General features: G+C 55.9%; 7 protein-coding genes across 7 annotated transcripts; 4 read left to right on the top strand and 3 right to left on the bottom strand.

The window, feature by feature from the left end:
• Window positions 1-135: 135 nt before the first annotated feature.
• Window positions 136-1,782, top strand: KVR01_004212 (uncharacterized protein). The gene is made up of 3 exons (XM_044789290.1): window positions 136-555; window positions 622-1,106; window positions 1,165-1,782. Exons 1-3 carry the CDS (start codon window positions 193-195, stop codon window positions 1,559-1,561), a joined length of 1,245 nt encoding a protein of 414 aa, XP_044646376.1. The 5' UTR covers window positions 136-192; the 3' UTR covers window positions 1,562-1,782.
• A 138-nt stretch (window positions 1,783-1,920) lies between these two features.
• On the top strand, window positions 1,921-3,496 carry KVR01_004211 (uncharacterized protein). Its single transcript, XM_044794539.1, has 2 exons — window positions 1,921-2,255; window positions 2,320-3,496. Exons 1-2 carry the CDS (start codon window positions 2,167-2,169, stop codon window positions 3,428-3,430), a joined length of 1,200 nt encoding a protein of 399 aa, XP_044646375.1. The 5' UTR covers window positions 1,921-2,166; the 3' UTR covers window positions 3,431-3,496.
• Window positions 3,497-3,557: 61 nt separating this feature from the next.
• Window positions 3,558-5,632, bottom strand: KVR01_004480 (WD-repeat containing protein SWD2). Its single transcript, XM_044787740.1, has 3 exons — window positions 4,933-5,632; window positions 4,625-4,859; window positions 3,558-4,541 (listed from the first exon to the last, which is right to left on the bottom strand). The coding sequence occupies exons 1-3, from the start codon at window positions 5,077-5,079 to the stop codon at window positions 3,760-3,762; spliced, it is 1,164 nt and encodes a 387-aa protein (XP_044646644.1). The 5' UTR covers window positions 5,080-5,632; the 3' UTR covers window positions 3,558-3,759.
• On the top strand, window positions 5,135-7,240 carry KVR01_004463 (uncharacterized protein). Its single transcript, XM_044789370.1, has 4 exons — window positions 5,135-5,720; window positions 5,807-5,881; window positions 5,988-6,589; window positions 6,668-7,240. Exons 1-4 carry the CDS (start codon window positions 5,704-5,706, stop codon window positions 6,901-6,903), a joined length of 930 nt encoding a protein of 309 aa, XP_044646627.1. The 5' UTR covers window positions 5,135-5,703; the 3' UTR covers window positions 6,904-7,240.
• A 264-nt stretch (window positions 7,241-7,504) lies between these two features.
• Window positions 7,505-8,114, top strand: KVR01_004260 (uncharacterized protein; the record flags this gene model as incomplete). Its single annotated transcript, XM_044782018.1, has 2 exons — window positions 7,505-7,576; window positions 7,689-8,114. The coding sequence occupies 2 exons, from the start codon at window positions 7,505-7,507 to the stop codon at window positions 8,112-8,114; spliced, it is 498 nt and encodes a 165-aa protein (XP_044646424.1).
• A 573-nt stretch (window positions 8,115-8,687) lies between these two features.
• Window positions 8,688-10,137, bottom strand: KVR01_004560 (ribonucleotide-diphosphate reductase subunit RNR2; the record flags this gene model as incomplete). Its single annotated transcript, XM_044786632.1, has 4 exons — window positions 8,688-9,307; window positions 9,366-9,699; window positions 9,769-10,035; window positions 10,108-10,137. 4 exons carry the CDS (start codon window positions 10,135-10,137, stop codon window positions 8,688-8,690), a joined length of 1,251 nt encoding a protein of 416 aa, XP_044646724.1.
• A 375-nt stretch (window positions 10,138-10,512) lies between these two features.
• On the bottom strand, window positions 10,513-12,977 carry KVR01_004190 (uncharacterized protein). The gene is made up of 4 exons (XM_044789723.1): window positions 12,184-12,977; window positions 12,018-12,091; window positions 11,701-11,966; window positions 10,513-11,619 (listed from the first exon to the last, which is right to left on the bottom strand). Exons 1-4 carry the CDS (start codon window positions 12,203-12,205, stop codon window positions 11,235-11,237), a joined length of 747 nt encoding a protein of 248 aa, XP_044646354.1. The 5' UTR covers window positions 12,206-12,977; the 3' UTR covers window positions 10,513-11,234.
• Between the last annotated feature and the right edge of the window lie 423 nt (window positions 12,978-13,400).

The following is a 13,400-nucleotide window of genomic DNA, read 5'->3' on the forward strand; positions in this document are numbered from 1 at the left end:
CTACCTAGGTACCTAGGGTAGCTCCTTCAGAGTTGACCAGTAGTAAGCAAGTGAAACAATGCAGGCTCGCCGAAAGACTCATCGGTCTCGTTGCCGCTAGCTAGCTCCCCGGCGTCATCAAGCACAAAGCACCAAGCCGCCTTGCCTTCTCGAGGTTATAAGCCAGCAGTCTTGTCGTCGTAAATTAAACACATGCTTCCTGAGGCGTCTGTCTTGAACCCTGCTCACGGTGTTCCGAGATTCACCTCGCTTCCTGAGAGCCTCCACTCCACACCTCCACTGCGTGCCTCCATTCTGCGGCTCACTGTCGGCGCTACACTTCTCGACATGGCCGAGCCAACAGCAGACGACATAGCATCCCAAGTCACCCAGGAACTGGGCCAGACCCCATTCGCTTGCACGTCGCTTACTCCACTCTCTGGCGGCAACGCGAACTTTATATTTAGGGGCAAGCTGCAGAAACCTCTGCATGACGGAACAGCCGAGATTGCCATCAAACATGGCGAGGCCTTCGTTGCTCTCTCTCCATCAATAAAACTCCCGACTTCGCGTTGCGTAGGCCAAAGCTCGTCAGTCCTCATTCTCGGGCGGCACAGCCAAGCTGATTGGGCCTGGGACTAGATACTAGAGGAGACATGTCTTCAGGCGCTGCAAACGCTGGCCCCGACAACGAGCCAGTCGTACAGTGTTCGATCGCCCCGCCTGTTCCAATTCAACCCGGACTCGAGCACCCAGGTCCAGGAGTACCTGCCCAACTCTTTGAACCTCAAACACTATGCATTCAGGCGCTTGCTGCCCCCCACGCCCGAGCACCACCGGCCCAAGGTCCTTGAATTAGGGCAGGGTCTTGGTAGATGGCTGCACAGCTTCCATGAGTGGTCCAGCCTGCCGGCGCAAGAGGCTGTGCGGGAGGCGGCCAAGGCGAACAAGGAGCTGCAGGCGATTAAGCTTACCTACAACTACGAAAACCTCCTCTGGCAGTTCGATGATTTCCCGTTCCTCAAGGATTCCGAGGATTTGTTCCAAGAAGTCCTTGCAAACGCGAGGCTAGAACTCCAAGACGAGGCCAAGCTGCACGTCATCCATGGGGACTTTTGGACCGGAAAGTGAGAATGCGTTGATTTTCGGACTCTTGAGACAGTGAGGCACTGACAATAGCTACAGCATTCTGATCCCCGATCAAGATCTCGAGTCCAACGACCAATCATCCATCTTCGTGGTGGACTGGGAGATGTGTGAATTGGGCGTGCGCCCAGTGGACCTCGGTCAGATGATCGCAGAGCTCTATGAGCTTTTCCTCTACAAGGGCATTGAGGCCGCTCTGTGGCTGATCGAGGGGTTTGCGACTGGCTACGGGTATGTGGATGACGACTTTGCCTTCCGCGCTGCCCTTCATGTTGGCACACACTTAGTTGGTTTTGGGACCAGTGTGCCAGGCTGGGGCAGCCCAGAGGCCATAGAGAGAGTCTGTAAGACCGGAAGAGATATCATAACCCATGCCTGGCGTAAGGACCGGGCGTGGTTCGCGGAACACCACCTATCGCCCCTCTTTAGGAAGTAGCCGCCTTAGACGGTCGCTTTCACACACCGCATACATTATTATCGTAACACCGCTGCACCTTCGAGAAGTTATCTGATGTCATACCAGAGCCCTCGTGGCTTGGCAGCCTCTGCTTACCTAGGTGGTTATGATATGGGAGACTCTTCTGTACATCTCCGATCTAAGGGTATCGTTGTAGGAGGTTGCCCTATCGCAGGTTTTCGCGTAGGGTGTTGTTTCATATGGGCTGGAAGATAGATGCTGCGGCCGCGTAGCGATTACCTGAGCAGAGCTCGTGTTTTCATGTCCTCCGTAATATGCCAAGAAAGAGATTACGTATCCGAAGAAAAAGAAGCTTTTCGTGATGACATGTCTCAGGGCAGGAGTCTGACTAGGCGCCCGGAATTGTGGGATCTGATCTCATACTCCGTACCGACGTGCTGGTACCGACGGGACGGGACGGTCCATATCGCAGAGATTTAGTTAGTGCACCAACGCAGTCAACGAAGAATTCCGCTCCCCTTCACCAACCCTCTTGTTTACCGAGCGTGGCCCAAATTTTCAAACTCCCCTAAACGGGTCTTCAAATCATCGTTCCCTCCAGTGCATGAGTGCCCAGGCACATTATGGCCCCCATCGACGCAGGATCGACGCTCTGCCGACGGTGCAATGAGAACGAGGTCACACACACGATCCGCTCGGAGCCAACATGCGGGTCAGTCAAGTCACAATTGCCCAAACATAGCACCCTGAGAACACTTTGACTAACGCTTTCGCAGCCCCTGTTACCGTAAATATGTGCAGATGAAGGCCGTCAAGCGGCTTGAGGCAGCATCCAAGGAAATCCGCGCCGCGCCAACACAGACCAAGAAGGTCCTAGTCGGCCTGTCCTTTGGCGTGTCATCGTCCTCGCTCATCCACATGCTCTATGAGAGTGTCGAGAGTCAGCTGAAGAAGAGGCCAACCCCGGCCTATGATCCTGTGGTGGTTCATGTCGAAACGGATACCGGCGATCGGACCTCATCATCGCCTTCCCAGACCAAGAGGCTTCTAGACAAATTCAGCGAGCGATATCCCCGCTTTACATTTCGGCGCATACCGCTCACTTCGGCGCTGGACTTGGACACGATCGACTGGAGCTCATTGCCCGTCGCGCCAGGGGAAAAAGAGAAGGAACCTGGGGAGAGGTTGCACAATTTCTTCACCCGCCTGCCCTCCACGACGTCCAGGGCTGACATTGTGCGGTTGCTCGTGCGCCACATCCTCATATCCACCGCGCTGGCCGAAGGCTGCCACGCGCTGTTCCTCGGCTGCAGCACCACCGCCCTGGCAGCGCTGACCCTGGCGGAGACGGCAAAGGGGCGGGGGTTTACGCTCCCGTGGGTGATCAACGACGGGCCCCAGCCTGTCCACGCCTTCACCACCGCACCGCCGCCGACGGACGCCGGCTCAGATACTCCAGCACAGGCAGCCACTGGTAGAGAGGTGGCCAGGTTACCGATCTACTACCCCCTCCGTGAGGTGTTCAGGAACGAGGTCATCGAATACGCGGGACTCGTGTCCCCGCCCCTCACGGACCTCGTCCTGCCTTCCGACGCGGCGGGCCCAGGAGCTGCCGTCGTGTCTCACAGGGACGTCAGCATAGACGACGTGATGACTCGTTACTTTGACGAAGTCGAGGCGAGCTACCCTTCCATCGTGGCCAACGTGGTGCGCACGACGGCGAAGCTGGAGCGTCTCGGAGAGGATGGGGACGACGTGTCGTGTGGGCTATGCGGGATGGGACTGGATGAGCAGGGGAATAAGAGATGGGAGGGTGAGATAGGAGACGCGGAGGCAAGCGAGTATGGGAGTCTATGCTACGGTTGCCAGCGGTCAATGCGGAACTGATACCTTCATAGCCTCGGGAACTTTATAAACTGGCGACTCATGGGCGCGAGTTGTTAGGGCTTTCTACCTCTTGACTGAGCGAACCTCAGGCGAGTACTTGCCTACAACGCGATGGAGAATGCTGCCGTGAGGTTAAATGATGGTAATTCCGATACAGGATGGAAGCAAGATAATCTTTCATTCTTCCTCCGGGAGGATCTATGCTTTGTTAATGCCGTGAGACGCCCGTCCCCATGCAAAGGGTATCATATACAAAAATACAGGTACAACTAAGTGGTCACCCCAACTCCTCTGGCACAGCCTCATAATTAACCGCTCTTGTTCGTGGTTCAAGCATGGGGGTCTGGCAGCCAGAACTCCAATTGCTGGTCTGCTGTGGCAAAGAAATTAAACCGTGGGTTGTAAGCCAAGACTGCAGCTTCCTTCTTGTCCTCGAGAACGTAACTTGGTTCTAGCACCTTCTTCTCGGTGGTCGTTCCCAAGACGTCCCACACCAAGACATCCTTCTTCGAGCCGCTCAAGACATACCTGCCATCGGGTGTGAAGCAACACTCGCCACTGCTCTCCAGATTGGTTGGGTTCTCTGAGGGAGGACCTCGCAGGTTCGCCTCACCAGGGGCAGCCCTCCTAGTGCCACCCTCAGGCTTGCGCAAGTAGGCCTTGAGCTCGCATGTGAACGCGTCGAGCAAGAAATGGCCCTTCCCGTTGGCTCCCAGCAGGATGTGCTTCCCGTCGTTGGAGAACTCGAGCTTGGTCCAGCCCTGCATGGTATAGTGTGTGTCAACCGGGTGGCACTTGTCGACAATGTCGAAGACATTAAAGGGCTTGACATAGTTGCGATGGTCATATAGCAGGATGCTTCCACTAGAAGATGATGCGACTGCGAAGACTTGCCCGGATGGATCGTAGGCGGCGAGGTAGGGAGTGCGGAGGTTGATCTGCGCTGTCCAGAACTTGGTGTTCATGTCCCACAGTCGCACGGTGTTGTCGCGCCCGCACGAAATGAAGTTGTCGGCACCGGGGTGCATCGTCAGGGCGGTTACCGGGCCCTCGTGGCCCTCGAAGTATCGGATGAATGAGTTGTCGTGCGTCGCTAGGTAGCGGATGGCATCTAGGAGACGTTTGTCAGCGGCTGAGGCTGCGGCTGCGGCTGTCCAGGCTGGGCCCCCAGGGCAGGATCGCTGCAGTACTGACCGTTCTGCTTTGTGCTTGCGTATATGATACTCGAGCTTGCATGCGTGAACCTGGCCAATTTGACACCATACTTCTTGCTCAAGAGGGTCTTGTCATGGCGGCCCTCTTTGACATTGTAGATTTGGATGGTCTCGTCGCTCTCGGATGTCATGCACAGCTCGCCCGGGTCATCGTAGTCGATTGAGAGGATGTATGACGGCGGTTTCCCATCTTTGGACTCGTCCCTCTTGAAGAGCTGCAGGTGAAGCCCACGTTAGCCCACCGGAGCCACCGAAAGTCGAGGGCGCATCACAGCTAGGAATGCATACCTTGGTTGGCCTGAAATTGGCAATGACCTCGCTGACGGCAGAGGTGGTGCTGACATTGTTCCCCAAGGTCCTTGTGATGTTCAACTGGGGAGCTTCTGCCGGCGCCGGGGATGACCCGGCGTCGATGTCCATAGGAGTCGCCGACATGGTGGTGTGGAGGGACCGTCGACGAGTGACAGTGCACTCCAGAGTGGTGCGAAGAGCTTAAGCTGTTTTTCGGGTTGGGGCCCTTGGGGGGCGGGAGGTGGGGCTCGGACATGGATGACCTGCTGTTCCAATTGCTGTATGGAGTCGGCCAAATGGCCCACCTCTGGATTTCCGGGGAAGCTTCGGGACCTGATTAGCCCTGTGGGGACAAAGCACGACATGACGGACCCTGGCTGGCCAGCAGCTCCGACAATCGCAGCTTTCAGGAGTCGAGTTCTTTCTGGTCTTTCTGCCCGGACTTCCTGGGACCTTGCGGCAGCCAACCCATTTACACAATATTTCTGGTTGAGCCGTTTCGGATCCTCCGGCGACCACTAAACCCCCAGGAGTTGTCAGCGCTATGTCGTTATTACCATAAGGCTTCGTCTGCACCACTTTTCTGCCTCTCGCTCGGCTTGCCTCGGCGCGCCGCCGTCGCATACATTGACCGTGTGCGCTCAGTCATCAACACGGCACCAACACGCGGGCCACCAGCTGGTCTTGGAGACGTTTACTTTGTTCGAACCCGTTTTCCTGTGGAATTGATTTGTGCCTCTTGTATAAACATCGGTTGAATTCGCCCGAATGTCAACCACAACAGGGTACGAACATGGCCCGAGGTTTCGTGCTTGTCCCCCGTCGCCCTCTTCACTGACGATGAATGATGAATGCGCTGACCTCGTCGCAGGGCTTTCATCGCAGGCGGCATCGCCGCCTGTGGCGCCGTTACAGTAACACACCCCTTCGAGACGGTAAAGATCCGGTACGTGCGATGAAGCATTGTCTCTGCGGTCGTCCGGGGTGCTCGCAGTGCTCCTGACGTCCCGTGCTGCTCTCGCTTGACAAAGCTGACGGGGCGACTGGAATAGCATGCAACTCCAAGGAGAGCTCCAGGACAAGGGACACCAGCCACACCACTACCGAGGCCCTATTCACGGAGTTTCGGTCATCGTACGGAACGAGGGTCTACGAGGCATCTATCGAGGTCTAGGGACGGCATACACATACCAGATTCTACTCAATGGCTGCCGGCTGGGCTTTTACGAGCCCATGCGCAAGATGATCACATCAGTTATCTTCAAGGATGACAAAGTCCAGTCGCTTGGTGTCAACATGTTCTGCGGTGCCGGGTCCGGTGTGTTAGGTGCCATGGCCGGAAGTCCCTTCTTCCTAGTCAAGACACGATTACAAAGCTACTCGCCATTCCGGCCCGTTGGTACACAGCACAAGTACCGTAATGCGTTTGATGGACTGCGACAAATCTATACGGCTGAGGGTGTCCGAGGCCTCTACCGCGGCGTCGACGCGGCAATGATCAGGACGGGCGCAGGGAGTTCAGTGCAACTTCCGACATACTTCTTTGCGAAGAGGAGGCTGATGAAGCACGCGGGCATGGAAGAGGGCCCTGCCCTGCATCTGACCAGCAGCGCTATCAGTGGCTTCGTCGTCTGCTGTTTTATGCACCCCCCAGGTTAGTACACTGCCCCCCCCCCCCAAAAAAAAACCCCCACTGCCTTTGGACTGCCCAGCGCCCTAACTTGCAGCATAGATACCGTCATGTCGCGTCTCTACAACCAGCACGGGAACCTGTACAACGGCGTCTTGGACTGTTTATCCAAAACTGTGAGAACCGAGGGCTTCTTTGCGATCTACAAAGGCTTCCTGCCTCACCTGGCGAGGATATTACCACACACTATCTTGACCTTGAGTTTAGCAGAACAGACGAATAAGCTCGTCCGTAAGGTCGAGGGCCTTGTACTACCAATCGCGGAGACGAAGCTGTAGAGCAGAAGTTGGAAACGATGCATTTGAAGGGCATTTGAAGGGCATTTAAAAGCATTGGGGGGCTTGCAGAATACGGAAGCTCAATCGCATGTAGAAAGATACCAAAAGACATCGGCTGAAAGAAGTGCCCAATGTACTCTAAGCCGAATGCGAGGATGGCAGGCTTGGTGGGGCCTCAGGATAGATCCGTGAAGAAGTTGGAACTGAGGGTGAATGCACGCCTCATTTATTGGTTTGCAGGCACTACTTCATTTGCGGCATTCAAAAGCATAGAAAAGAACATCCACCATTGCCTCGGAAGACGAGAGTACCGACTGCGTGGTACCGTACACTTTTGGAAGACCCAGACCAAGACCTTATCCCTGGTGCCGGCCGCGGTGGGGGGACCCCACCAACCAAAGGCAGCTCTACTCTTTCGATGTAACGCCAAGCAGCTCGGAATTGCAGCTACCTAGACAGCCTCCCAAAACCACGGCCGGACTTGCAGCAATCACTCAGTGCGACGCCTGTCTCCCGTCCTCTTGCGCAGAGTATCCGGCATAAACTTGGACTCTTCAGCATACTCCTAGGCTCAGGCAGGCAAGGAAGGACCAGCACAGGCATGCCATACATACTTACGAGCCAGGAGTGGCTTGCCCAGTCCCGCCTCCTCATCGAGGCCCGCCCAACAACAGTACGTCTTCTCATCCTCTGAGCATGCCCTCCCGCGTCTAGGTTGCGACCGTTGCATCCCCGTCGCGGGAAAAGGAAATCACACACTCACCAAGCAACCTCCCCGTCAATAGGCCCGCGTCACCACAAAATACAACATCAAGCCCGTGAAACCACGAGCGACAAAGGTCAAGAAGCAGGACGATGGCGACGACACGCCCATGACCGACGCCTCGGCGACGAGCAGGCCGCCGCGCGCGTCCTTGATACTCAAGACCTACGACCCCCACTCGGGCGTCTGCCTCAAGTACAAGACGACCAAGGCCGCCGAGGTGTCGCGGCTCGTGCAGCTGCTGGGTGCCCTGGGCAGGAGGATGGCGGCGCTGCCCGACGCGCCGGCGCCTGTCGTCGAGGATGAGGCTGCCGCTGGGACTGCGACGCCGCCGGTCGGCCCCGCGGGCGGCGCGGCGGGAGGAGCTGGTCAGCCTGTCCAGCAGGCGCAGGCCGGGGCGGGAGGTGGTGGAGGTGGGAAGGGCAAGAAGAAGAAGGGCAAGCGGTGAGCGGGCTGTATGTTTGTCGACTGCATCCTTGACGTCAAGATGCGAAGGACGGCACTTCTGTCTTGGACAGCCAAATCTGTGTTTAACACCACCACCCCCCACACCCACACATATCAGCAGGCATTGCCTCGGTGGCTGATGGATGATCATTGGGAGGCGAGCCAAGCAAGGAGCTCAGGATACTGCAAGTCACGAGAACTGGGAAAGAGAGCAAGGGCATTCTAGAGGACATTGATGCCTGCCTAAAGAATATCTATTGTTACATGATGAGGATCCCGAGACTATATTTGTCCGCAGCTCCCTGTACCGTGAATTCATGACCCATCGCGAAATATTGGGTACTACCGATAATGAAAAACTCCACCAACGCCAGCAGATGACCAGAAACAAAACCACCGTGGCGGCCAGGTCTATATACCCTACGGCCACCAGTCAGAAACCATAGCGAGTGCTATGAACGAGAGAGCAGCTCTCCCTCTGTTGTCTATACCCAGAGATGCATGTACGGGAGTATTGTGCAACGTACGACCCAACTTGTCTTGGGACAAGGACGGGGTGCATTTGTAGACACGATTAGAAGTCTTCGTCGAAGGTGAAGTCTCCGCCGTTCTCACCCTTCTCCTCGGATGGGGAGTCGTCAGCAGGGACGGGCTTCTTGGTACTGGCCATGACACCGGCCTTCTGGTAGTCACCGACGCGCTTCTCAAAGAAGTTGGTCTTGCCACCAAGAGAGATGTTCTCCATGAAGTCGAAGGGATTCGACGACTTGTAAACCTTGTCATTGCCCAGAGCAACCAGGAGACGGTCGGCAACAAACTCGATGTACTGCTTCATGAGGTTGGAGTTCATGCCGAGGAGGGCACATGGCAGAGCCTCGGTCAAGAACTCCTTCTCGATGGCGACAGCCTCGGTGATGATGTCCTCGACACGCTGCTTGCTTGGACGGTTCCTCAGGTGAGAGAACAGGAGACAGGCAAAGTCGGTGTGCAGACCCTCATCTCGGGAAATCAGCTCGTTGGAGAAGGTCAGACCAGGCATGAGACCACGCTTCTTGAGCCAGAAGATGGAGGCGAATGCGCCGCTGAAGAAGATACCCTCGACGGCAGCAAAGGCAACCAGTCGCTGGGCGTAGGTGGACTCGCGGTCCTGGATCCATTTCAGGGCCCAGTCGGCCTTCTTGCGGATGCAGGGAACTGAGAAGCATGTGTCAGATGACGCGTGCATGAAGCGACTCGAGGGGGCAAGACTCACTCGTGTCAATGGCATTGAGAAGGTGGGTGCGCTGGGCGGGCTCCTTAATGTAGGTGTCGATGAGCAGCGAGTACGTCTCAGAGTGGATGTTCTCCATCATAATCTGGAAGCCGTAGAAGCAGCGGGCCTCTGGGATCTGGACCTCGCCGCTGAAGCGCTCCACCAGGTTCTCGTTCACGATTCCATCTGAGGCAGCGAAGAAGGCGAGGATGTGGGAGACGAAGTATCGCTCGTCGTCAGTCAGGCGGTTACTCCAGTCATGCAAGTCCTTGGAGAGATCGATCTCCTCGGCAGTCCAGAAGGAAGCTTCATGCTTCTTGTACATCTGCCAGATCTATAGCAGAGATGTTGTTAGTGTGGATCCACTTAACGCGTTGGACCGGGGGCGTGGCGCGTCGCGTACCTCATGGTATTGGATAGGGAACAGGACGAAACGGTGAGGGTTTTCCTTGAGGATGGGCTCATCAAGTTCGTCAGCACGGAGATCAGGGATCTTGGCTGGTTCCTCTGGTGCCTTGGTGATCTCCTTTGTGGCTGCGTGCTTCGCATCGAGGTCCTGAGCCAGGGTGGCGACAGCGGGGTCTTGGAAGTCATTCTCCTTGTTGGCGATGCCGAGGTCCAGCTTCTTTACTGGGGACTCCATGTTGAGAGACTCAATGCCAGAAGCAGCCTGTTGAAGTTAGAGCCAGTCCATTGTGCGCTGCTGTGGTTCTCCAGCAGGAGTGGGCAAACGCGGTCTCACCTGCTTCGAGGGTGTGATCTCCACAGACATGGTTGACGTATGGGGGAAACTGGTTGAAATGGCAGATGCAGGAATTACCACAAAGGATTGGAGTGTGAGGACCAAGACTGAATGGACTGGATATGTGTCTGAGTTCTGTCCGTGTTGTCTCAAGAAAGGTCTGTAGTGGGATGTCTGGAAGAGTTGAGAATGTTGTGACGAGAGGTAGGTAGTAGGTAGGGCCTTTAAAGTGAAAGAAGAGGCAACAGGCGCTAGGCCGTGTGGGTCTCTCCGACGCGTCTCGTTTTTTGGAGCTGGGCCAAAAGCGCGTCGCCCGACAGTGTCCCTGCACCCCTGGCAGCCTACCTGGCCCAGACATGCGACAATGTGGCACATTTCAAGACACAGTCAGGGCACCATCCACCCACTTTTGGTCGCATTGGCCCCGGTGATCAGATGGCTGGTACTTGTCTATTCCCTTGGCTCAGCTGTGCACTGGGTCTCCCCAGCCAGGGGGGTTCACATCCACCTGCTCTTTGGGTTTTCGGAGGGGACACAAATGGGCCCAGTCCCTGCCAGACTGCCAGAATGGTCAAAGGGCTTATCAGATCCTTTGATCCCGCTCCGTTTCCCTGACATCACCATCCACAACAACACCGATCATCACGCTTTGCAAGGTCTTGCCCGCCTTGGGCCCTCGTCTGCCTGATCACATTGCACCACTTCAAGCTAGGTTGTTTCCCACTGCCGCAAACCCTCATGGACAAGAATACTCATCAGTTATGCCTGTCATGAATCAGGATTGAATCACAACTGCACAGTGATTGCTCTTTGCCTGCTGGATGCTGAGAATGGATTCACACGTGCTGCAAAGTGCGTTATGACTAATACTGCCTAAAAGAAACAATCTCCAATTGCTGAACCATGCCGTGGCTGATCTTGTCCCGGAAAAGTACTGTGCCTCCGTACAGTATCCGGCTCTGTCCGCTCCGGTACTGCGCAACCTCAAAGTCATGTGTTACGTACCAGAGACGCGTCTCAAAGACGCGTCTTCTGGTAAAGTCCCCACACCCATGGTTTGCGGCTGCGATGTCGCTCCCATCTCCACTACGTTGCCGTGTTGTATCTTTCTTTCCTTCATGCCTATATCAACGCCGTGTCTGCTTCCCCTTGATCTTTTTCGTCGCCTTGGGCTGCTGTGGTGCAGATGCCCTTGGCTGTGATGCGGCCAGCCCCGCCTCGAGGTCGTCGTCTGGGTCTGCAAACTGCTGATTCTGCCCGACCTTTGCTTCCTCTGCTTTCTTTGCTTTGGCCTTCTTGACGAGGTAATCTTCCAGCAACCAGGTATTGCGCGAGTTGGCCTTATAAAGGGCGTCGGCGATGTCTCCAAGCAGCGGCACCAGCCCGATGGCGAAATCGGCGGCGACGTTGAGATACATCCTGTTCTTGATCTTACTTGGCAGCCCACCGTTGATCTTGTCTGCCTTGCGAATGATCCAGTAAGCTAAAAGGCAGTCGATAATATCGCCGAGCCTATGCACCATGGTTAGCAGCGGTTCGCCTCCAGTCCCACCGGTTTTGGGCCTGGGATGAGGAGCAGAGAAGCAAGCTTACACTGGGACAAGACCAATAATGACAGACCACCCAAATCGGAACCCACACCAATGGAAGAGGCTCATGTCCAGGTGCCACGAACGCCGCCGCACACTGGCTAGGATGGCGACATCGTGGTCATTCTCGGGTCCCGAGAGTCCCGGAGGTCGATAAATCTCCTTTCCCATCAAACCCTTCTTGTAATTCTTGAACTTTCTTTTCTCCTTCTTCTTCTTTTCAGACATTCCGCCTTGGGTCGGATGTGACTCGACATAGTAGAAGGGATCCTGAAGGCCGGTCAGACGGCATTGCGCCTACGCGAATTATCACAAGCTTACCTCAGAGTCGAAGTTCTTTGCGAAGTTGTTCAGAGTCTCGCCCTGGGCTTGTGTGACAGCCCGCCTGAGCACCGCTGTGCACCAACGAAGTAAGTAGATGAACTGGCAGTCATGGAAACAGACGGGAGTGAGTGTGTTCTGATGCAGGTTGTCTGGATCCACTCACCACCAGCAATTTTGGAAGTCATGTTTGGCGATTCTCAGATTCGCGCAAGATGCGTAGGAGCGCCGGTGATGCTGAGCGGAAGTGTGGGAATTATTGTGGAAGGTGAAGAATGACAGAGGGGAGAAACCACAGCCTGTCCCTCGGAGGCTGGGCCTCTTTTTTCTTTAAACAAAAGTGATGCGCCGGGTGGTAGGTAGTCGTGGCGGTCAGACGTGAAGGCCGAATAATTGGCTGGCCGGCCGGAGATGAGAATGTCTGATGAGTATCAGAAGACAGCCCTCGAGAGCGAAACAAGGGGTCGGAGGGCAGTCAGAGGCCCGGGGCAACACAGACTTGGAACACGGAACAAAAGTTGACAGGAGACGGTGTCGGATGCACAGATCAAAGACGCAAGTAAGTGGGAGTGAGGGCCTGTTTATGACCGTTTGATGTTGTACTGCCAACTGAGGGCGCCAACACACCAGACACTCATTAAGCGTGATCAACGGCGAGGCAACACGCACCGCTCTTCAATGCGACGCATGTTGCGCCGCCCAGTTAGTCGCAGGCCACACTAGCACAATACCGGATTTGCGACAAGCCCAACCCATGAAACCAAGCTCCTGGCCCCCATTACGTCAAGAGCTTCTAGGCCCATCCCGATCCTGGCCGCTGTTAGTGCAGAGTGTGGCTGTAGCTCCCTCGTGGGAGTGCTGCCGTTACGGCCCATCTGCCCTCAAGCTACAGTTTGTACTCTGCATGTAGTTGGATGCGAATGATGCATAGACAATAACCTGGTCTTGCTTGGGAAACGGACGGCATAGCCACATCGTGACAGGGTTTTATCCTCTTCGTCAAGCCACAAGTTGTCCACAACAATACCCCTCTGCCCTCCACGCAGGTCGTCGGAGGCCAAAGCACTGATGAGCTAAGCGGGCGGCAGCCCATCAACCCATCACTCGCCCCCCTGGCAATGCGATCGGCTGCCCAGCCACAGCTGCCGCGCTCTAGCAGCCCAACCCAACCCAGCAACTGGGGTGCGACCCGGCCGGCAGCGAGGCCTACAAGTGACTTGCTGGGCAGCCAGTGGCAGCTACCCGCCACCTCACCTCGCATTGACTCCGCCGGGCCCTGGACATAGCTCTCTCTGCTTGCGCAGCAAAGTCTCACAACAGAACCACGACTACTCGGCCGTTGCTATTTCTACCACCTACCTAGAGGTCTCCTGCCTCCGTCTC

Source organism: Diaporthe batatas (genome assembly GCF_019321695.1).
Source record: "Diaporthe batatas strain CRI 302-4 chromosome Unknown Contig00004, whole genome shotgun sequence".
NCBI classification, from domain to species: Eukaryota; Fungi; Ascomycota; class Sordariomycetes; order Diaporthales; family Diaporthaceae; genus Diaporthe; species Diaporthe batatas.